The sequence below is a fragment of the Physella acuta genome, unplaced genomic scaffold, assembly GCF_028476545.2.
Source record: "Physella acuta isolate Inbredline_101_S28 unplaced genomic scaffold, ASM2847654v3 ptg000784l, whole genome shotgun sequence".
Lineage (NCBI taxonomy): Eukaryota > Metazoa > Mollusca > Gastropoda > Physidae > Physella > Physella acuta.
In genome coordinates, this window is record NW_026732302.1 from 93,282 (window position 1) to 118,244 (window position 24,963).

General features: G+C 40.0%; 1 protein-coding gene across 1 annotated transcript in view; it reads right to left on the bottom strand.

The window, feature by feature from the left end:
• Window positions 1-24,437, bottom strand: part of LOC131950888 (uncharacterized) — a 35,365-nt gene extending 10,928 nt beyond the window's left edge. The window contains exon 1 of the mRNA XM_059313088.1: window positions 24,037-24,437. Coding sequence (XP_059169071.1) covers window positions 24,037-24,076 — 40 coding nt within the window. The 5' untranslated portion in view covers window positions 24,077-24,437. The remainder of the gene's footprint in view (window positions 1-24,036) is intronic.
• Between the last annotated feature and the right edge of the window lie 526 nt (window positions 24,438-24,963).

Sequence of the window (24,963 nt, forward strand, 5' to 3'; positions counted from 1 at the left end):
TTAGTCCCATGTCACCAGTGACTCACCACTTGTTTCAGATGTAGCCACACAAAGGTAGCCTAAAACTTAACCCTAACTTTAACTATACTTTCTTCATAAATATACATATAGTGTCGTATAGAAGTAGGCCTACATATACAATGTTTCCTTGTTTCGCGTATACTACTACATTTTATTTGGGTTAAGATTAGTTAAGAGTTTGACATTCTTGAGAACCAATGACTAATGGATACACTCAAACGGAAGAGCAATATCGCGTGATTAATTCATCTGGTATTTATACCGGCTACTTGATTGATATTCAATTACAAAATACCTAATTGGCTCTTTTGTTTTTATTGATCTAGGCGAGAATATTGGCATGGGATTGTTCATATTACAGGTAAAACTTGGTTAAGCATTGACATCCATGTGTCCAGATCACAGGTAAAACTTGGTTAAACATTGACATCCATGTGTCCAAAGGACAGGTAAAACTTTGTTAAACATTGACATCCATGTGTCCATATCACAGGTAAAACTTGGTTAAACATTGACATCCATGTGTCTAGATCACAGGTAAAACTTGGTTAAACATTGACATCCATGTGCCCAGATCACAGGTAAAACTTGGTTAAACATTGACATCCATGTGTCCAGATCACAGGTAAAACTTGGTTAAACATTTACATCCATGTGTCTAAATCACAGGTAAAACTTGGTTAAACATTGACATCCATGTGTCCAGATCACAGGTAAAACTTGGTTAAACATTGACATCCATGTGTCCAGATCACAGGTAAAACTTGGTTAAACATTGACATCCGTGTGTCCAGATCACAGGTAAAACACACAGAACAAAGAAATTCACTTCAACTGGAGGTAGATCAAAGTATTTCTTTACGACGGCTTCAAAAGTAAGTGGTGACCTAGTGACCCTGTAACTTAACGTTAGAGTTAGGATTTAAGTCAGGTTTTTTTTTCTTCTGGTGATCGTGACCTCTGACCTGATTGTATTGACCTTGAAGCCAGATAAAATATGTTGGACTTAATATTCAGTTCATCAAGTAATTAAGGCCGTCTTTTGTCAGGACACGGACTTAATGGTTCCTCGTGTTCAACCATTACAGTAGAGTTGACGACTAGTGTTAAGGGTGGGGGTGACAAGGAGGGGCTCTTGAAAAAGTCTCAGACTTATCGTTTAGCATTAGCTTAATATAATTTTATCTGATGGAGTCCTATAGTTGGAGCCTCAGTTTATTTGTTTGTGAAGTTCAAGAGTACAAGTATAGAGTTGTTGTTGGTTTTTTTTTAACTTGGGTGCAACTGTTTGAAACTTCGGTATTAGAAGAAATGTTACTAAGTGAAACAAAACCTACGTCAGATTTGATGAAAATCAGAGATTTAAACGCCACATTTCAAACCTTTAAAATACATGTTGTCAAATTTAGAGTGCTATTTCAAAGTCTAATATGACTGTACAAAACGCGTGTGATTCAAAATACGACTTTATTTAACTGTCTGGTTGTTTGGATGAAGAAAATGTGTTTAAAGACTGGGGAGGGGGGAGGAAGTTTTAGATATAGCATTGTGTTGTGTAGTTTATAAAATTTAAAATATTGAGACTAAATTACGAGCCCAAAATATTTTAGCATAATTAATAAGCTAATTGCTTCATCCCTGTCCCTCGACAAGTACAAGGAAATCTCACAAGGCGGCATAAGCATAAACGAACCTGGTTGACCTACAACCATCCCGACCTGCAACCCTCCCGACTACAACCAACCATCCCGACCTACACCCATCCCAACCTACAACCATCCTAACCTACAACCATCCTAACCTACAACCATCCTAACCTACAACCATCCTAACCTACAACCATCCCGACCTACAACCCTCCCGACCTACAACCCTCCCGACCTACAACCCTCCCGACCTACAACCCTCCCGACCTACAACCCTCCCGACCCACAAGGTAAACGGAAAAAAGTCACAGGAAAAAAAAACAGAAAAAAAGTCACAGTTTTTGCTAGGAAAAAAAGTCACAGAAAAAAAGTCACAGTGGAAAAATTTTATCGGAAAAAAAGTCACAGAAATAAAGTCACAGAAAAAAGTCACAAAAATCTTTTAGAAATATTTTTATTAATTTGTTAAGAATTGTAAAATTTTGTATGTTTATTGTTGTGGTTTGTATTTTTTTGATAGCATAAATTATTTATAGACGTTAAAAGCATTATGATTTATAACAATTGTAAGTAAAAATACTCTAAGATAATTAACACAACAATCTCAACTTTTATTGCGTATTTAGTTAAATACGTGGTAGAAAAGTTAATTATAAAAGAAATTTAGGCACATTTTGCCGTAGGCTATTCTCTGGTCGGCCTCTCCTCAGTAGGCATTGTCCGAACATATTCTGTGTTGTTGACGTTATGCGTCAATGACAGCCTTTGAACTTGGTCGGCTTTCTGTTTTGATCCCAAGTTTTGTTATGTAATGAGCATGATAAATGTGGGCAGTAAAGGTGGTTGAACTAAACATAACTATAAATTGTTGCCATGAGTTGAGGGCAGCAAGTCAGATGAACTTACCATTTCACGGTAATTTAATATTGGTATTTTAAAAAAACACGATGAAAAACGTGGACTTTGGAGCATTCTATTAAATGCTACTAATCTTAACTTTAAAATAATTACAATCTACATACTTCATAATAAATATTTTTAGATGAATTATAAAAATTCCTATGCATATACAGCCTACACATTACATTACATTTAATTAATCCTAAGTTAATTTGCACTCTCTAAATATTTAATACATACAAGTATTAACAAATATCATGCAAATATATATTTGTGACTTTTTTTCCTGTGACTTTTTTTCCTGTGACTTTTTTTCCTGTGACTTTTTACTTTCTCGTATATACGAAGTATAGAGAAAGTATTGTAATCGTGCAAAAAAAAAATCGAGATTTTTACAGATCTCGACGTTTTACACCTCACTGATACGGAAAAACATAATTTTGCAATCTTGTCCGTATGTCTGTGTGTGTGTGTGTCTGTGTGTCTGTGTGTGTGTCTGTGTGTAAACACGATAACTTGAGTACCGTTACAGCTAGGTTGATGAAATTTCATATATGAGTATTATATCAAAATCGTAGATCCGTATCAACTTTTGAGCGATTTCCGACAACCGGAAGTGGTACTTTTTCTACTTTGAATTTTTCAAAAGCCTATAACTTGAGTACTATTTCAGATAGATAAATGAAATTTCACATGTAAGTAAAAGATCTAATTCTCTACCTTCTGTTAAATTTTGAGTAATTTCCGTTGACCGGAAGTAGTAATTTACGCTACTTCCGATTTCTCAAAAAAACTAATGTAAATTTTTAAAGTACTAATAATATTGCGCACTATTACGCACATTTGGTTTTGGTGCTAGCTTGGTGCGCATTTTTTTTCTACTAGATTTTATTCTATTTTTAAAAGTTTAAGTAAACAAAAATCATGTCTATATTCCGAGTTGACATCCCACGTAGTGTTATATTAGAATATTCGAAAAAGTTTAGGGGAGATTACTCCCGGTTTATTTATTGGGCGTTCACTTGGTGTGCAATTAATTTGTCTACGAGATTTTATTCTATTTTTAAAACTTTAAGTATTTAAAATGGATTAAAAATCATGTCTATAGCCCGAGTTCCCATCCCCTGTTATTTTATATAAGAATATTCGAGAAAGTTTAGGGGAGATCACTCCCGGTTTATTTTCTGTGTTTTTTTTTCCTGTGTTTTTTTTTCCTGTGACTTTTTTTCCTACAATCACCCACAACCCTCCCGACCCACAACCATCCCGACCCACAACCATCCCGACCCACAACCATCCCGACCCACAACCATCCCGACCCACAACCCTCCCGACCCACAACCCTCCCGACCCACAACCCTCCCCACCTACAACCATCCCGACCTACAACCATCCCGACCTACAGCCATCCTAACCTACAACCATCCCCACCTACAACCATCCCCACCTACAACCATCCCGACCCACAACCATCCCCACCTACAACCATCCCCACCTACAACCATCCTAACCTACAACCATCCCGACCTACAACCATCCTAACCTACAACCATCCCGACCTACAACCATCCTAACCTACAACCATCCCAGAATGCTGATGATGAAATAGTGGGTGTGGTTCCGATACTGAAAAGGATGTGACACACTTTCAAGCAGTTGAATGAAAGTCGATCGTAATTTTTTTAAAGAAAAGGTCATTTAAGCTAGGTCAGGTCAGTCATGGGAGGTCAAGTCACTTTTCGCGAGGTAAATTATTTCTAAGAGTTCAGTCAGACACAGACTTAGTCAGACGTTAGCAGAAGTGTTGATCACGTGACACACGTCTCTTCTATATTCATGGCGCCCAGAAAGGGACATCACCCTTCTTCCCCACCCCACCAGATAAGCCTATCCTGTTTTTCAATTAAAGTCTTCTGCAACTCCAAAACATATGGCGTCAAGTTATTTGTAGCATGTAAAGCCTACCTTTTGTAACAAAAAAAAATTGACATGTTCATGTAGGTTATGGTTACTGATGAAAGTAAAGGAACGATTACATCAGAGTTATTGTTATAGTGTATACGTTTTTTTTTTAAACCATATACCAACATGAACATGGTATGACCGGCTATAGACCTCATGGTCTTACTACAGAGCTAAGGACTTCATGAACTAACAGTGGCTAGAGCTAAAGACCTCATGACCTAACCATGATTAGAGCTAAGGACCTCGTGACATAAAAGTGGCTAGAGCTAAGGAAATCATGACCTAACTATGACTACAGATAAGGACCTTATGACTAATCTTCGACTTGACTCACGTTCTACATCTAAGCCTCCCTAACTGGCCATTATAAGACAATATTATTGAAGCCCAACAAACAGAATGCTGAAACTAAATGATTCAGTATCTTATGTTTTTTAGTGTGTTAATCATATGTGTGATGTCATGCAAGAAATCCCAGAACCTTATGGCTTCACTCGTGGTCATTTCTTTTGTTACTTTTGGAAAAATGTACTTTACATGTTAAAATGGTAAACGGAAAAAAAGTCACAGGAAAAAAAAACAGAAAAAAAGTCACAGTTTTTGCTAGGAAAAAAAGTCACAGAAAAAAAGTCACAGTGGAAAAATTTTATCGGAAAAAAATTCACAGAAATAAAGTCACAGAAAAAAAGTCACAAAAATATTTTTAGAAATATTTTTATTTATTTGTTTAGAATTGTAAAATTTTGTATGTTTATTGTTGTGGGTTGTATTTTTAATTTTTTATAGCATAAATTATTTTTAGACGTTAAAAGCATTATGGTTTATAACAATTGTAAGTAAAAATATTCTAATATAATTTACACAACAATCTCAACATTTGTTACGTATTTAGTTAAAAACGCGGTAGAAAATTTAATTATAAAAGAAATTTAGGCACATTTTGCCGTAGGCTATTCTCTGGTCGGCCTCTCCTCAGTAGGCATTGTCCGAGCATATTTTGTGTTGTTGTCGTCATGCGTCAGTGACAGCCTTTCAACCTTGTCGGCTTTCTGTTTTGATCCTAAGTTTTGTTATGTAATGAGCTTGATAAATGTGGGCAGTAAAGGTGGTTGAACTAAACATCTAAACATAACTATTGTTGCCATGAGTTGAGGGCAGCAAGTCAGATGAACTTACCATTTCACGGTAATTTAATGTTGGTATTTTAAAAAAAAAACAGGATTAAAACCGTGGACTTTGGAGCATTCTATTAAACTTAATTAAACGCTACTAATCTTAGGTTTTACATAATTACAATCTACATACTTCATACTAAGTATTTTTAGATGAATTATAAAAATTACTATGCGTATACAGCCTACACACATTACATTTAATTAATCCTAAGTTAATTTGCACTCTCTAAATATTTAATATTCATAAAAGTATTAACAAGTATCATGCAAATATATATTTGTGACTTTTTTTCCTGTGACTTTTTTTCCTGTGACTTTTTTTCTGTGTTTTTTTTTCCTGTGTTTTTTTTTTCCTGTGACTTTTTTTCCTACAATCGTTAAAATAGACCAGTAGGGGAGGGGGAGGGATAGGAATGTGAGATACAGGTGACAATTCTAGTGCTGTAGAAAGGTGAGGTCCGCCATTTTATATCAGGTGACACCTAATTCTCATCAAAGTCTGGTCTGTGAGTCTATGACTTAAGGCGGCTAGACACTGGTAATGAGAAATTGGCAGACTCTACTTCATCTACTACATACTTCATCCATGGTACATTTGGTAACTTTCATTGCATTACCACTGAGCTAGAGAAGCAGATGGACTCTACTAAACACTTTGTCTAAGGGTACATATGGTAACTTCCATAACATTACGTTTACGACAGACTTAGATCAACAGTAAGGATGATCCCAAGATCAATAACCCCCGCCTTTTTTTCTACACTAGTGTTAGCAAGTTGAATAACCCCTCCCACTTTACGGCACTCGTGTAAGCTATTGTTGTTAGATCTATATATGGTTTATTATCAATAACTTTATTAGACAACTAAAAAGTACAGTCACACAACACTGGGTAGTTTTGTACCCAAGAATCAACAAAAAATACAAAGGATGACGGGAAGCCAAGGGAATGTAACTCTGATATAAAGGAGGTTAGAATAGCAAGACATAACGTAACAACTATTTATGTTATTATGTAGCTTTGTGGAGTGGCTACCGATGTGGTTACCTAGTCTGCTACCAACGAGGCCGTCAAAAAATTTAATTAAAGCTACAATATATTTTACTACAACTTAAGACAATGACATCGTATTTCGTCATCATTGTATTGCAAAGATATTCTGCGAGACGTTTCTTAAAATAGAACCGGGAAAACTCTCTAACTATTTGACAAATGGAATGAACATCGTGAATGATTTATAACTAGAACTTGAACATGAAGTACGACTAAGTTCTGCTGAACTTGAAATACGACAAAGTTCCGCTTTAAGAAGGGACCTGAAGACATGCGGGTGTGAATGATAGATTGACGAAAGGAAGCAGATATGTGGTTAGATTTTCCAACGTACACGGCCCTCCCATATTTGCTTAGCCTAAGTAAATCGTTAGATCATGTACTGCTTACTTCCTGCTAAGACACGTGATCTATTTATAGCTTCAGCAATTATGCCAGGGGCGGCAACTGTCGACGAATTTTTTTTGTTTACAAATAACCGAGTAACAGCCAAGGGCTGATCGAATAAATCATTGACAAGTCAGTCCCACATTGGGACACACTAATGGACATTGTGCCTCATAGTGACTGTACTGGGAAGATGAGGGGAGGGGGGGGGGGCGTTTTTAAAAACATAAAATTCGTTTATAAGAGATTTGGCTAAAGCAGTTGACACGATTGAAAGTCATTTAAATCAGTGCTAGTGTATGCGACTTTTGTAAAGATGTGTGTGTGTGTGTGTGCATGTGTGGAAGAGTGTGTGGAGTGTGTGTGCATGTGTGGAAGAGTGTGTGGAGAGTGTGTGTGTGTGGAGAGGGTGTGTGTGGTAGGGTGTATTGTGGCATGGAGTATAATTGAGCTTATGGTGAGTTTGGAGGTATAGTGTGTGTGTGTGTGGATGTATGGTGTGTGTGTGTGTGTGGATGTATGGTGTGTGTGTGGATGTATGGTGTGTGTGTGTGTGTGGATGTATGGTGTGTATGTGTTGTGGTGTGGTGTATTTAAGAATGCGGTTTATAAGTTGGCGTGGCGTCACTGCTCGTCTATCCATACCAAGCACGAGATATCTAACCTCCGCGGCGCTACGGATCAATGAACACGGTATTAACCTCTAAATCTATGACGTCACACTCGTATCCAGCCAACGATCACAAATCCGGCACGAGTTGTCTCGCAAGCTCGACCTACATATTTCTCTCCCCTGAAAGTAGGCTTTTGTCTTTGTTGAAACTTGACTCGACAAATTCTTACTTTAGTTATACAAATACTGACTTAAGTTTTATACACCAACTGACTTAAATCGCACACACAAACTGACCTAAATAATACACAATTGCAGGACTGACTTACATATACATGTTCTGACTTTTGTCATAAACAAATACTGATTTGTTATTCACATGAAAAGCAAACTAATGTAGACTCCTATTTAAATTTTTTAAATTTTTTTTTACAAACAAGCGTAACGTGGTTTTTTTTATAAAAGAGTAAACAATTTCTCAAATTTGTGTTTTTCCTTTGTTGAATGAAATGTGTTTTCTGTGAGGAGGGGGTGGGGCTGCTGTAGTAAGTCTAGAAGGTTGCTTAACCCGTGAGCGTGGTAGTCAGTGTTTCTTACATTTTTTTTCTCCGGGGGGGGGGGGGGGGGGGGAGGGGGGCACTTAAATTTTTTTCGGGGAGGGGGGTTCTAAAAAAATTTCGGGGGGGGGGGGGGGGGGCGGACACTTGTTAAAGTATATATTTTCAATATAAATTCTATTTCTTTTTTTTTTTGGGGGGGGGGGGCGGACACTTGTTAAAGTATATATTTTCAATATAAATTCTATTTCTTTTTTTTTGGGGGGGGGGGGGTGGCGAGCTCACCCGATGAGATGCCTGGATGAAACTCTTGTGGTAGCTTGAGTTCTAACAAATCGTCTGTGGCCCTAAGTTCCCACAATCCCGACACAACAGTAGTTTAACTTAACCTTAACGGTTAAGGTTAGGGCCAGACAACAGAAACCAGCCGTAGCTTTAACTTAGTGCTCCTTAACTTGAATTGTGGGTACGGCTAATCCAATTGTACCGACATTCAAAGAGGCGTGACCTTGAGAACTCGACTTCAGAACAAGTGATCTAATTAACGACGTCTCATTACACGTTATGGGTTAATTCTGTTCTAAGCAGCACCAGTGCCGGTTTACCGCACTTGAATGAACATGAACATGGCGTTGACAACTCAGCCGTGACAACGACCCCCCCCCCCCCCCACCCACCCATCATGGCAACCGCCTGCTCGGTGACAACAACATCTGGAATTTTGTTTTCTAAGATAATTTTACCGTGTACACAACGTTGGTTAAGTTTTATACTGCCAGCGAAGCATGAACAGAGCAGTCTATTGTGCAAGCCTAAAAACGTCTAAGATGTTTGACATAGGTTTTACAACGTGTTCTCGCCTGGACGCTTTGTGTTGTTGTTTACCATACTCAGGTCGCCCTGGGTTTAGAACATATAATCTAACAAACATGTGTTTTTTAAATGTTTCATATAAGACAACACCTTTGATGTACTTAACAGATCCAATTTACAAAACAATTCTTAATACATTTGATGGATCGTGATCGACGTGGGTGGGGGAGTGTATTTAAGTGAGGCAGAAGAAACATGGGGCGCAATGAAGTAGAGGAGAAAATTGGGTTAAGAAAGTAGAAAAACAAAAGTATTAAATAAAACGGAAATACCCGATACGGAATGACCAACCGGTGTTACAAGCTTTGGTCACGTTGCACGTCGAGTTGTATACGGGTAGTGACGGGACATTCTTAAAAAGTTTGCGTGAATTAAAAAATTGAATTATTTGAATTATTTGAAACAGAAAGTTTAATACCACAAGTCACATAACAAATCATCAATTGATTATATTATGCTTTTAAATACTTTAAAAGACGTTTATAAAGTACACTTTTAGTTAGACTAAAAAATGTGTACGTATACACAATATATATATATATATATATATATATATATATATATATATATATATATATATATATATATATATATATATATATATATATATATATATCAGCCAAAGGTCTGGAAAACTTGTAAACAAAAATGATGGCGGCGTCTTAAAGCGTCTTATACGAAAATAGAAGTTGTACTTTAGCAACTAGGTCAAGCGCGCTGGTTTAATTAAATAATTGATAGGAAATAGGTATTGATACTTTTTGTTGTTCTCACGTGCCGACAAGGTACGTCATTTACCTGTCTCAGGTAACTTGTGTACGGCTTAGGTGAGTCAACGCTTTGGTAGGTGTAACATGGGATATGCCCTGATGATGTCCAGCTAAGATGGGATATCTGGGTACGTAATTCAAAAAATATGTTAAGATGATGGCGTGTACAAGTTGGTATAGGGCCATGTACAAGTTGGGATAGGGCTATGTACAATTTGGGATAGGACTATGTACAAGTTGGTATAGGGCCGTGTACAAGTTGGGATAGGGCCATGTACAAGTTGGGATAGGGCTATGTACAATTTGGGATAGGACTATGTACAATTTGGGATAGGACTATGTACAATTTGGGATAGGACTATGTACAAGTTGGTATAGGGCCATATACAAGTTGATATAGGGTTATGTACACGTTGGAATAGGACTATGTACAAGTTGGGATAGGACTAGGTACAAGTTGGGATAGGGCCGTGTACAAGTTGGGATAGGGCCATGTACAAGTTGGGATAGGGCTTTGTACAATTTGGGATAGGACTATGTACAAGTTGGAATAGGGCTATAGGATTGGGCCATGGAACACACTAAAATCCCTCTTCTTTAATTAAGATAATTGCTTTAAATTAATTCTCAAGGGACCACCACTTTATTGATTTTGAGTTGCCGTTGAACAAGATTTCCCCTTTAAAAAAACGACAGTCCTTACACACGATGCTCCCTTGCTGAAGTGAAGGAAGATAATTCGTGCACATAATTGCCACCAATTTACTATTTTGGGAAACCATTTTTAAACCCAATTATCGGAATGTAAACTTGGAGTTGCATCCCTTTAAAAGATCCATCGGGCAGGTATCATGACCGTCATATTCGCATCAGTTTATCTGAGAACCGAATCAAATCATCGATACTCATCCTCACGTCACAGAATCGATTCTCACGAGATGCCAACGAACTTTTTATCGCCCGGGTCGTTGTGCTAACGAGACCTTTACATATTGAACCCGAAATTTTGGCCTCAGATAGTAAAAGTATTTTTTTTTTGTCTAGCAAGTTATTGCTGACTAGTCTCATGATATAAGGAGCGTAGAACATTACCCAATGGTTCCCAAAGTGTCATAAGCGTTGAACATTAACCAGTGGTTACCAAATTGTTAGAAGCATAGAACATTTGCCAGTGGATCCCATATTGTCAAGAGTATAGAACATTAGCCAGTGGATCCCGAATTGTTAGGGGTGTGGGACATAACCAGGGGTTCCCAAAATGTTAGGAGCATAGAACATTACCCAGTGGTTACTCGAACTCTACAAGCACTTTCATTTATCTGCTTAACTTTACGTAGTTCGGCCTTGATGAATTCATCGTCTGCTGTTTCAAGGGCGAAATAGATTGATTTCTGAGAACTTGATCAGCCATATGCAGATTTCTATTTCTTTGATCCAGAATAAGAGGGACGTATTAAGGTTTTTAAGACACTGGGATTTTCGTCTCAAGCTGTGGGCCCTAGTCAGGCTTGAATTTCTCCCATTCAATGGCCACACTCCGACGTCCGGACATCAACTCTCCAATGTTTGATTTATCAATACACAACTTGCATAATACTATCATTTTAATGAATGAATAAATACAATGTTTGTCAACCTAATGAGTGAAGATCCTGGGAGCAAACGAAAGTCCTTGCGCTGAGGACGTCAAGACGTATGACGTCACGCACGAGATTACATTCACAGAAAAACGTCATCAACAGAAAGTCGCTGACTAATTTAGGAACGATTAGCTCTAAAAATAGAGCGCGCATAGGAATATTATTAGTATTGAACAGAGGTGGCTGCTGGATAGATAAAAATAGATGACAGTGCTAAATATAGCTCAAGCTAATAAGGTTACTAGGCGCTATTGTTTCTTTGTGGAAAGCCTCCCACGTCACGGCGTAGGAAAGTGGATGTTAGGTGAGTTTTGATTGGTCGTCTGACAGTTTGGACTAGGAAAACATTTGACACTGGTCAAATGATTGGTGTGGGCATTAGAGAGCAATGAATGGTAAAGCCTAATGGCCGTTTAACGATGCCAGTTATAGACTCATCTGCCCAAAAATAGAATAGTGCTTATTAAGTCTTATGGTATGGAAATCAGTAACGTGCTTATTTCCTCTAGCGGCGATCTATATTTATATTCTATACACAGACTAATATTTTTAGAACGACTGTTTATACAAATTTTGCTAATCAAAACATGCGTCGTACCACAGCTATCCCGTAAGTTTCGGGTTCGGGATCCCGCGGGCACTGTGTTTATTTCCTCGACAGCGCCTAAGAGAAAATAAGAGCGTTGCTTATTTCTTCTTCTGTAAGACGAAATAAGCACTTCCCTTAAGTACGGTTACTAGGCGGAAGTGGGTTGCTGTCGGCATTAGTAAACGCTATTTTGAGAGAAACATTTATAACATTTCGCAAACTTTCTCCCAAAACTCCACGCCACTCAATAACACATTTTGGATTCCATAACTACACGCTTCTTTATAGCCACTTCCCCACTCCAATCCTCATCAGTCATAGACCACACTCCATCACCACCACACTCCACACATCATCAGTCATAGACCACACTCCATCACCACCACACTCCACACCTCATCAGTCATAGACCACACTCCATCACCACCACAGTCCACACATCATCAGTCATAGACCACACTCCATCACCACCACAGTCCACACATCATCAGTCATAGACCACACTCCATCACCAACGCACTTCACACATCAGTCACAGATCACACTCCATCTGTCATAGACCACACTCCATCACCACCACAGTCCACCACAGCCACACAACTTACTCCAATGTATGACAAACATATACCTCACAACGTGAAATGACATTCATGAAATGACATTCATGAAATGATATTCGTGAAATGACATTCATTTAAAAACAACTTTGTTCACTGACATCTGAGATGCCATGTTGAAATGTTCGTGTAACAAAAATAACTTGTATTGAAATATATTAATCCGTGTGTCTGTGTGTTGTGACATGTCAAAAGTTACAAGTTAAAGTCTGGAGTTCCAAGAGTATGGCGTCATAACACGCTGGTACAAATCCCGGCACCAATTCTAATCTACCAATAAAGCAGACCTATTTGCCAGTAACAGAAATGGTGCCACACATATTTATTTACATCGCTTAAATGGTGCATCACATATTTATTTACATCGCTTAAATGGGCGTGGTTTTGTTTGTGTTTACTTTGTATTTGGCCCCGAACAGCTACTCACCAGAAGCAGGAAAACTGGACGGATTCTTACAGTGATGTTTCGTTGTCTTCTTCGGCTTCAAAACCAGCTAATCCAAAGTCTGAACTAAATATTTTTCACTAATCCAATGTCTTGTCTGAACTAATAGTTCACTTGATATTTTTAACTAACCCAATGTCTTGTCTGAACTAATAGTTTACTAAACCTTTTTTTACTAATCTAATTTACTATTTAAACGCAAACTTCATTCAACATATGTGGGATAATCACCAATGAATGTATGCACATGCCTCGTTAACATCTGTAATTATATGATAATCATAAACCTTAAATCCCCAGTCATAAAACGCAATTAAAACTAAATTTAAAACATAGCTAACATTTATTCCATCCACACAAAGGAACGGTAACTCCAAGAGAAATTAGAAAATGAGTAACGAAAAATAACTGCGCGTGTGACAAGTGTACACAAGTAACTTAAATAAATAAATGCGTTTTCTTTCTGCCCAACCTTCCATGGAGACGGGTAAAAAAATCAATCACTCAAATCGATGATCGAACAGTCACTGCGACCACCGACAGACGTTGCGCCAAGCGCGACCACTCTCTGACATTAGCAATAAAAAAATTATATTTTAAACTTCGTAATTACGCCGTGCGCTATTTTTAGCTTTACCGGAAATTGCAGCTAGTTATATTATCTTTTTATTTGTGTTTTACATTCCATGAAAAGTACAATGTTTTATTACTTTATTTTTATTTTTAAAGAGACGTTAGTTTACGTGATCGAGGGCGCAACAAGTTCAAAGAATTTTTTTAGTCGATACAGGAACATTATTTTTAACGGCTTGAAACGACATTCACAGGGACTGACAGGCTGACACATTATCCACTGGGGACTGACATTATCCACTGGGGACTGACATCCACTGGGGACTGACATTATCCCCTTGGACTGACATTATCCACTGGGGACTGACATTATCCACTGGAGACTGATATCCACTGGGTACTGACATCCACTGGGGACTGACATCCACTGGGTACTGACACACTGTGTCGTGACTCAACCATCGATAGATCGATACTCGTGTGATCAGACCGTAACAAAGCGTGTCTCAGTACAATCCACGGAGGCAGCTTCTCGTCTGCTGGCACCCCCCCCCCCCCCCCCCACCGTTTTGATTGGTCAGTTCAGCAGGTGCCAGGAAGCGTGTCTGTGTTTGTGCAGTACCGTGGCATGGCGATAGGTCATCGTGACCCGCCACTCTTCATTTCCCCTTGATAGTTTATCGGTATATTTCAATAGGCAACTTAACATATGAAAGGCGATTTCCCTGAGACATTGAAATAAAGTGAATATTGTTCAATTAGACATTTAGACGTATTTTAATTAAATAGACAGATGTTTATTAATCAAATAGACAATTGGGTGTGTCTAGTGGACCCGTACATACCTTCACACTTCTGGTAAGATGATGGTTACAGACCTGTGACGATGTGGGACTGCTGGTTGTGTGTGTGTGAGTGGTGGGGGGAGGGTGACAAAGTGTGACATATTAAACTGAACTTCCCCAATTATTTAGCTATTTTGAATACTTCGTAAAATGAAATTTAAAAATCCAATGTACATAAACCCGACACAACCCAGTCAACACGATATAGACATCGCTGCGACTAAACACAATTGTAATTTGGAGACCTGGGGTGGGGGATGAAGTGTAACGTCATTTTTTTAAATAGGGAGGGTGACTTGTGACGATTTGTGACAGTAGGGATTGGAAGGAATCATCGACAAAGAGTGACGTCAATTATTGACGACTGCTCGTCACAGAGTCATTAAGTCGTGTGTTGACCAACTTAAAACAGATGCCACAAGAAATGTTAGTGTTGTCCCATTAACATTCACGTGTAAACAGGTCATCGAGTTAACACTCATCTAAGTACACATGACGTCACGCGGCCTTCACCTTTACTCTCGCCGCGTGCCTTACCTACCTACCCGCATCAGTAAAATTCAGTAAACAAACAAGTAAAAAACCAAAAACAAGGACAACTCTTAATACATTTTTTTTTCTTTAAATTCCATTTTTAGCGTAGAAGTGCATATTTAAAACTGTACACAAACACACATGTTTATAAACAAATAGTGGCTGTTTATTTCTTTAAAACTTGTTGACTGTGCTATTTCAGCTAAGTGATGGACGATGGTACAAGATCTCTACCACTGGCGCGTGAAGGTAACGATTTGATAACTAAAAGCAACGGGTTATAAAATCGTCGCACGGTTCTATATTACTGAGTAAAAGCAAGACCATGTTAATCTAAAACAATAATGCCCAGTAGTTGTGTGTGTGTGTATATATATATATATATATATATATATATATATATATATATATATATATATATATATATATATATATATATATATATGTTATTGTATGCGTGGGTGAACAGCACTTTGCCGATATTTTTGGTCGTGTTTCTAGCACTATACCCCGCCATTGTTAGCACGCTCGATGTGTCAACATAACGGCTGTTGTTTGTGCTTTTATGGTTGTGTCGAGGATGTTTAGACGACAAGGCTGCAATAACCACCTATACCCCACCCTGCCAACAAGATGGCAACAAACAGCCTAACCCGCATGACAACCCATTTCACAAAATATGGTGACATGAGAGATGTGATCTGACGGTCACAGTTGAACTGCCAAGGTCACAGTTGAACAAATCACAGTTGAACTACCAACGAAATATATGGCAGGGTGGGTAGGGTAAGAGCAGAAGGGTTTTCTGGTTACATAGTGTAGTTGTGTAATAAGTTTACCTAATTGTACAATTTCACCAGTATCTTTCATTCAAATTATAGTTCATACGTAACAAAATAGGATTTTACATTAGAATGATACCGTATGAACTGACAAGGCTATCAGAACATGTTATTTAACTAGACTGGGGTCAGATACTGGCGTGTGGGGGTCAGGTACTGGCGTGTGGGGGTCAGGTACTGGCGTGTGGGGGTCAGATACTGGCGTGTGGGGGTCAGATACTGGCGTGTGGGGGTCAGATTATGGCGTGTGGGGGTCAGATATTGGCGTGTGGGGGTCAGATATTGGCGTGTGGGGGTCAGATATTGGCGTTTGGGGGTCAGATACTGGGGTGTGGGGGTCAGATACTGGGGTGTGGGGGTCAGATACTGGGGTGTGGGGGTCAGGTACTGGGGTGTGGGGGTCAGGTACTGGCGTGTGGGGGTCAGGTACTGGCGTGTGGGGGTCAGGTACTGGTGTGTGGGGGTCAGGTACTGGCATGTGGGGGTCAGGTACTGGCGTGTGGGGGTCAGGTACTGGCGTGTGTGGGGGATCAGATACTGGCGTGTGTGGGGGTCAGATAATGCCGTGTGGGGGTCAGATAATGCCGTGTGGGGGTCAGATACTGCCGTGTGGGGGTCAGATACTGCCGTGTGGGGGTCAGATACTGCCGTGTGGGGGTCAGATACTGCCGTGTGGGGGTCAGGTACTAGCGTGCGGGGTCAGATTCTGGCGTGTGGGGGTCAGATACTGGTGTGTGGGGGTCAGGTACTGGCGTGTGGGGGTCAGATACTAGCGTGCGGGGTCAGTTTCTGGCGTGTGGGGGTCAGATACTGCTGTGTGGGGGTCAGATACTGGTGTGTGGGGGTCAGGTACTGGCGTGCGGGGGTCAGGTACTGGCGTGTGGGGGTCAGATATTGGCGTGTGGGGGTCAGATACTGGCGTGTGGGGGTCAGATATTGGCGTGTGGGGGTCAGGTACTGGCGTGTGGGGGTCAGGTACTGGCGTGTGGGGGTCAGATACTGGCGTGTGGGGGTCAGATACTGGCGTGTGGGGGTCAGATTATGGCGTGTGGGGGTCAGATATTGGCGTGTGGGGGTCAGATATTGGCGTGTGGGGGTCAGATATTGGCGTTTGGGGGTCAGATACTGGGGTGTGGGGGTCAGATACTGGGGTGTGGGGGTCAGGTACTGGGGTGTGGGGGTCAGGTACTGGCGTGTGGGGGTCAGGTACTGGCGTGTGGGGGTCAGGTACTGGCATGTGGGGGTCAGGTACTGGCATGTGGGGGTCAGGTACTGGCGTGTGGGGGTCAGGTACTGGCGTGTGTGGGGGATCAGATACTGGCGTGTGTGGGGGTCAGATAATGCCGTGTGGGGGTCAGATAATGCCGTGTGGGGGTCAGATACTGCCGTGTGGGGGTCAGATACTGCCGTGTGGGGGTCAGATACTGCCGTGTGGGGGTCAGATACTGCCGTGTGGGGGTCAGGTACTAGCGTGCGGGGTCAGATTCTGGCGTGTGGGGGTCAGATACTGGTGTGTGGGGGTCAGGTACTGGCGTGTGGGGGTCAGATACTAGCGTGCGGGGTCAGATTCTGGCGTGTGGGGGTCAGATACTGCTGTGTGGGGGTCAGATACTGGTGTGTGGGGGTCAGGTACTGGCGTGCGGGGGTCAGGTACTGGCGTGTGGGGGTCAGATATTGGCGTGTGGGGGTCAGATACTGGCGTGTGGGGGTCAGATATTGGCGTGTGGGGGTCAGGCACTGGCGTGTGGGGGTCAGGCACTGGCGTGTGGAGGTCAGGTACTGGCGTGTGGGGGTCAGATACTGGTGTGTGGGGGTCAGGTACTGGCGTACGGGGTCAGGTACTGGCGTGTGGGGGTCAGATATTGGCGTGTGGGGGTCAGGTACTGGCGTGTGGGGGTCAGGTACTGGCGTGTGGGGGTCAGATATTGGCGTGTGGGGGTCAGGTACTGGCGTGTGGGGGTCAGATACTGGGGTGTGGGGGTCAGGTACTGGGGTGTGGGGGTCAGATACTGGCGTGTGGGGGTCAGATATTGGCGTGTGGGGGTCAGGTACTGGCGTGTGGGGGTCAGATATTGGCGTGTGGGGGTCAGGTACTGGCGTGTGGGGGTCAGGTACTGGCGTGTGGGGGTCAGGTACTGGCGTGTGGGGGTCAGGTACTGGCGTGTGGGGGTCAGGTACTGGCGTGTGGGGTCAGATACTGGCGTGTGGGGGTCAGATACTGGCGTAGGGGGGTCAGATACTGGCGTAGGGGGGTCAGATACTGGCGTGTGGGGGTCAGGTATTGGCGTGTGGGGGTCTGGTACTGGCGTGTGGGGGTCAGGCACTGGCGTGTGGGGTCGGTTACTGGGGTGCGGAATCTGACGTGTGGGTCAGATAACAGGTGAGATTTTACACAATCGCAGGGTCAAGCAATGATTATCCGGTTACTGCACGGTCCAGACAGGTAATCGTCCACATCTATAGCTGTACAACTACAGATTGGATTATTATTGGCTTCTGATCGTTTCGTTGATTACAGGCATTGACCTAGTAAACGAGTTTATCCGTGTCTAGGTGTGTTTGTGTGCCTATGTACCAACTTTCATGATCTGCAAATAACGATGACGCTGCTAAATCCTTATCTTTATTTTACTGTGGCTGCAGTAAAACTTTTTATAGATACTCAAATTTCCGTTCTCCTAGGATTGAAGTATTAGGGGCTGTAACGAACACACGAAACTAACTATTTTTTAAATTAATTATTTAATGATTCTTAAAGTTAAATAATTATTGCGTGGTAATATTCTGGTTAAAATTTTTAGCATTAAAAAAACTAAAAGTGAGAAGAAAAATAAATGTATACAATATTGGGTAACATCGCTTTGTGTGAAAACAATATATCGAAAAAATAAACCGGGAGTGATATCCCCTAAACTTTCTCGAATATTCTTATATAAAACAACAGGGGATGGGAACTCGAGATATAGATCTAGTTATGATTTTTAATCCATTTTAAATACTTTAAACTTTTTAAAATAGAATAGAATCTCATAGAAAAAAGTATTGCGCACCAAGCGAACGCCGAATAAAGATGTTCATAATGGTGCGCAATATTATTAGTACTTTATAAATTTAGATGCGTTTTGAGAAATCGGAAATAGCGTAAATTAGTACTTCCCGTCAACGGAAATTACTCAAAATTTAATAGAAGGTAGAGAATTAGATCTTTTACTTACAGGTGAAATTTCATTCATCTATATGAAATAGTACTCAAGTTATAGGCTTTTGAAAAATTGAAAGTAGAAAAAGTACCACTTCCGGTTATCGGAAATCGCTCAAAAGTTGATACGGATCTACGATTTTGATAAAATACTTATATATGAAATTTCATCAACCTAGCTGTAACGGTACTCAAGTTATCGTGTTTACACACACACACAGACACACACACACACAATAGTCTGTTTTCCGTATTTCCTTATATTATAAAAGAGAACTTTACTAATTAGTGAATGTAATCTAATTTAAGTGTTATTGGCCCTTATTTTGTACATAGGGTGTAAAAGAGCACATCCTCCACGCATAACACGCTTGTCAACGGAAAGATTTAAAACTGCAAACTTTCTAAGCTTTCCTTTCTTGGACAAACTCGATTCAGACTACAGCAGCGAAAATTACTTTTCCGATATTCTTATCAGATACTGCACGCACTTGTAGTCGATTTTACAACCTTCTTATCTGAGTACCTACGTCATTTCTTTATCAGATACGGTGTTACCCTTTTAAAAACAACTAATTTTTTGTTCCTATCTCTGGACCGTGATCCAAATAAGATCGTGCTGACGATGGTATCGATGAATATAACAACACGTTTTGGCTTAGGGATTGGTTGTAGGATACCCGAATTTTTGGACCGACGCACACATGTTCTTTGGTACACGATGGGCAGAAGCAATAGACGGTTTAAAGATTGGTGGTGTGTTGTTGATGGTTTAAAGATTGGTGGTGTGTTGTTGATGGTTTAAAGATTGGTGGTGTGTTGTTGATGGTTTAAAGACTGGTGGTATGTTGTAGATGGTTTAAAGACTGGTGGTGTGTTTTAGATTGTTTAAAGATTGGCGGTGTGTTGTAGATTGTTTAAAGATTGGCGGTGTGTTGTAGATGGTTTAAAGATTGGTGGTGTGTTGTAGATGGTATAAAGATTGGTGGTGTGTTGTAGATGGTTTAAAGATTGGTGGTGTGTTGTAGATTGTTTAAAGATTGGTGGTGTGTTGTAGATGGTATAAAGATTGGTGGTGTGTTGTAGATGGTTTAAAGATTGGTGTTGTGCTGTAGATGGTTTAAAGATTGGTGGTGTGTTGTAGATGGTTTAAAGATTGGTGGTGTGTTGTAGATGGTTTAAAGATTGGTGGTGTGTTGTAGATTGTTTAAAGATTGGTGGTGTGATGTACATGGTTTAAAGATTGGTGGTGTGTTGTAGATGGTTTAAAGATTGGTGGTGTGTTGTAGATGGTTTAAAGATTGGTGGTGTGTTGTAGATGGTTTAAAGATTGGTGGTGTGTTGTAGATGGTTTAAAGATTGGTGGTGTGTTGTAGATTGTTTAAAGATTGGTGGTGTGTTGTAGATGGTTTAAAGATTGGTGGTGTGATGTACATGGTTTAAAGATTGGTGGTGTGTTGTAGATGGTTTAAAGATTGGTGGTGTGTTGTAGATGGTTTAAAGATTGGTGGTGTGTTGTAGATGGTTTAAAGATTGGTGGTGTGTTGTCCGAGTTGAGCGGTGCCTGCGAGATATAGGTCAAGGTCAGGATGACACCACCTTCGCCTGTAATATATTAATTAGTGTTGATTTTAAAAAATACTAAATTAACACCTCAATGTGTTCCATAAACAAAATGTGACAGTTTTGTTTTGCTATGGTCGTCGGTAGAAACAGACAGGGATATCTCTTCTGGGAAATCCCGAAGCGCACCCGTGTCATTTGTAGTCGTGTGTGATGTTGTGAAGTTGACCTGTTGTGGTGTCTTGATGTTGTGGTTTTACCATGTAGGCCTAGTGGTGTGCTAATGTTGTGATGTTTACATGAAGTGATGTGCACATTTTGTGATGTATTTAGTGATGTAAAAAAATGTTGTTAGTCATACCGCCCTGACTATCACAATAGCTAGGTAATGTATAGTTTATTTGATGTAACCTCAGCATCTTAATGGATGGTATGGTCAGTTGTACTCCCAGCCGGCTTACTGTCCATAACTTGAGTCAGGTACACATTACAGCTGGGTCGACTCGAGGACGTCAAACGGACCATAGTCTTGGAACCAACCTCTGGTGAGCAGCTGTAAGCTCTACCCCCTGACCACGCCACTTCACGCGCTAACATCCTGATGTTGTGATGTTAAATGTGTTGGTACAGAGATGTTTGGATGAGACGGGGTGATGTGATGGGCTCATGTTCTAGTTCATTTGGCCAAGGGACCTCTGACCCCTCTAGAAGATTCTGCGAACAAACTTAACGTCAACACGAACTAATGTTTACAATGTTAAGCTCCTATTTTTTAGTGCGGCGTCCTAAGATACGTAGATGTAAAATTTCCCGTGGGGTGGGGGTGGATCTGTTGTAAACTCAAGTTTTATATTGCACTCATCTGCGCGACTCCTCGTGGAAAAAAACCAGGTGTATACAACTATATGACGTCACAAACATGTACATGGGCCTACTTTTTTATCTGTTGGTCAGTTAATCCATTCACTTTTTGAGATGTTTTTAAATTTGTTTTGTTTTCATAGATTCCGCCTGTTGTAATTTTCAAATCTGTCCTTCCTACGTGGATTAAAAATTTTGAGCAAACAGTTTCAGCATAGTTCAGATCTCGCGTGGTTTTAAGTTACGGACGTTGATTAACAGCACTAGAAAAGCGCTGATCGTATAATCACGTGACAAATGTCACGTGATCTCAAGCCAAAGGCGTTACGTGACGTAAATGGTTTATCTTTATAAAGTTTTAGATTTTTTTTCTTATTTAATAATGAGAGCCTTATTTTTCATGCTGAATCAGCGGAATTGTTAAAATAATCAAAGTACCTTTATGCAACAGATAAATTGTTACGGTTAAGGGTCTTCTATGGAACCTCTCTTCCCATTAAAGCTTGTAGCGTAGTATCCAGACTTTATCTACAAGAACGAGTTTTTTTTATGATACCCTCATCAGTTGAGTATGTCAATACGAAATATTTTATTACGACTCCCTTAGCTGTTTACTTACGGCAGTTGTTTGAAAGACCTTGATACGATGGTGTACGTTTTAATTTTTTTTTAATACGATCGTATCATTCTTCTAAAAATGCGAGTATGGTTATCAAGGGTATAAAAATTTAGTTAGTAAAAATAATTTTATGTTAAGCAGAGGTAGGCTTCTGATTAGAGGTATAATGTTTAAAATACTGCTTCTTGGCAGTGTCTAAACCACTGAGTCACGATGATTCATTATAAACAAAGCTAAAATGATACTTTGAATCGTCTGAATCATAATGTAGCATATCTCGGTAAAAAGACAGCGCAGCTAGTAGATTTACAACAGGAGGTAGATTAAATGTCAAGAGTACGGGCTGTCTTTATAGTACAGGCTGTCTTTATAGTACAGGCTGTCTTTATAGTACAGGCTGTCTTTATAGTACAGGCTGTCTTTATAGTACAGGCTGTCTTTATAGTACAGGCTGTCTTTATAGTACAGGCTGTCTTTATAGTACAGGCTGTCTTTATAGTACAGGCTGTCTTTATAGTACAGGCTGTCTTTATAGTACAGGCTGTCTTTATAGTACAGGCTGTCTTTATAGTACAGGCTGTCTTTATAGTACAGGCTGTCTTTATAATACAGGCTGTCTATATTATGTTAAAGTATGGCCTGTTTATGTGTTAAAGTATGGCCTGTCTATGTGTTAAAGTACGGGATGTCTATGTGTTAAAGTACGGGATGTCTATGTGTTAAAGTACGGGATGTCTATGTGTTAAAGTACGGGATGTCTATGTGTTAAAGTACGGGATGTCTATGTGTTAAAGTACGGGATGTCTATATTAAAGTATGGCCTGTCTATGTGTCAAAGTACGACCTGTCTATGAGCTGTCTGAGATAAAGTACGGGATGTCTATGTGTTTAAGTACGTGATGTCTATGTGTTAAAGTACGTGATGTCTCTAAAATTAAATTTTGTGTTGTCTAAGTGTTTCAATATGAAATGTCAGTGATAAAATATGAGCTGTTTAGAAGTTACAGTAAAACATATGAACGATCTATCGTCAAATTAAAATCTGAACAAAACTATTTCTGACGATAAATTAGGTTTCTTGATTTCAAAATATCACTTTCATATGTTTTCAAATGACGTCAATGTGTTTGAGTTGCGGCAAGCGATACGATATCGATAGAAAGTTCTATTGAAAGGTGACACCAAAATGTCGAAATACACTAGAAGGTCGAAAGTGGGCGATAGCTATTCGTCGATCAGTATCGAATCATTGCGACAGAATCTGAGTTGGGTCTCTGGTTTGGGTAGCGATACTAGCGACAACATGGCGTCTACATGACACGTACGGGTTGATACAACTATCGCCATACCCACATTTGAGAAATGAGTTATACCTGGGTCCGACCGATTCCAATAATGAAATCTTTTTAAAGGGGTGTTAGATTACGGACAGTAAATTAAATACGGACGATATTTCGAGTCGTCCATTTGAATCCCGGTCAGAACGTCCCCACGGCCTGACCCTAATCAACCTATTTTCAGAAGAGACTATTTTCGGACACAGCTAACACCAATACTCTTCGAGTCCTATCATAGCCTTAACCGTAATTTCTGACATGATTTTATAATAATTATACTACAACATGGGTAACTTACACATTTTCAAAAGTCTAGTGTCGGACACAGCTAACACTTGGGTTTATAGACCCTGGTTGCTAGATACTTGATTTATGGAAGGACGGCAGTTAAAAATATGGCAAGAGACTCACTGTTGGGTTGGGAACTTGACACAGGCGATGACGTATCCATGATGGTCTCACTACTGCAGTCTCACAATGGTCTCACTACTGCAGTCTCACAATGGTCTCACTACTGCAGTCTCACAATGGTCTCACTACTGCAGCCTCTCAAAGTTTTGTTGTACAGGGGTGGGGTTATAATGTAATCAGATTGACGTCATAGATAGCTGTGCACTTTAGCAGTGTGAAAAGTTGACGATACGACCCCAGCTCTCTAAAAATAGTGTGTAGCTTTCCCTGTGTAGCGGTGATCCTGCCGTGTCAACATCGCTCACGTCTTGTTTACTGAGTTATGCAAATTAGATCTGATTGAGACGTGAATGAAAAACTGTATTTTTATTGGATAAATGTCAGCAAGAGTCTTCTTCAGCCCTGTCACGTGGGTGATCCCACTTGGTTTCTACCTGTTGGACAATAAAAATATTTGAATCAGTGAATCTCTTTATTTGTCGGAGTTGGTAGGACATTTTACACGACTTTAATATCCTTTAATTCTGGGGAACTTAGATCACATAATAATCTGTTCAAAACAATAAAATCAGCATTGATTAAAACAGTTCAGAACAAGATTTCAAAGAAACTGAAGCTTTGCCACTAAGTAACAATTTTATTGGTAGGATAATAGACTAAATTAGTGGAGATATTGAAATATAATTGGTATATTTTGTTGAAAAACTGACAACAAATTTTTTTCTTAGTGCAAATGAACGACACGAGAACGAGGTTTTATTGATAAACTACTTAAGATATGCTTTATTGATAAACTACTTAAGATATACTGATCAAGGTAATGTTTGATGAATAATTATTGTTCTTTAAATCATAAGAAAGCACCGCTACCTCCGGATACAAAGATCATAATTTTTTTCCCGTTCGTACACAAAACACACGGGGAAG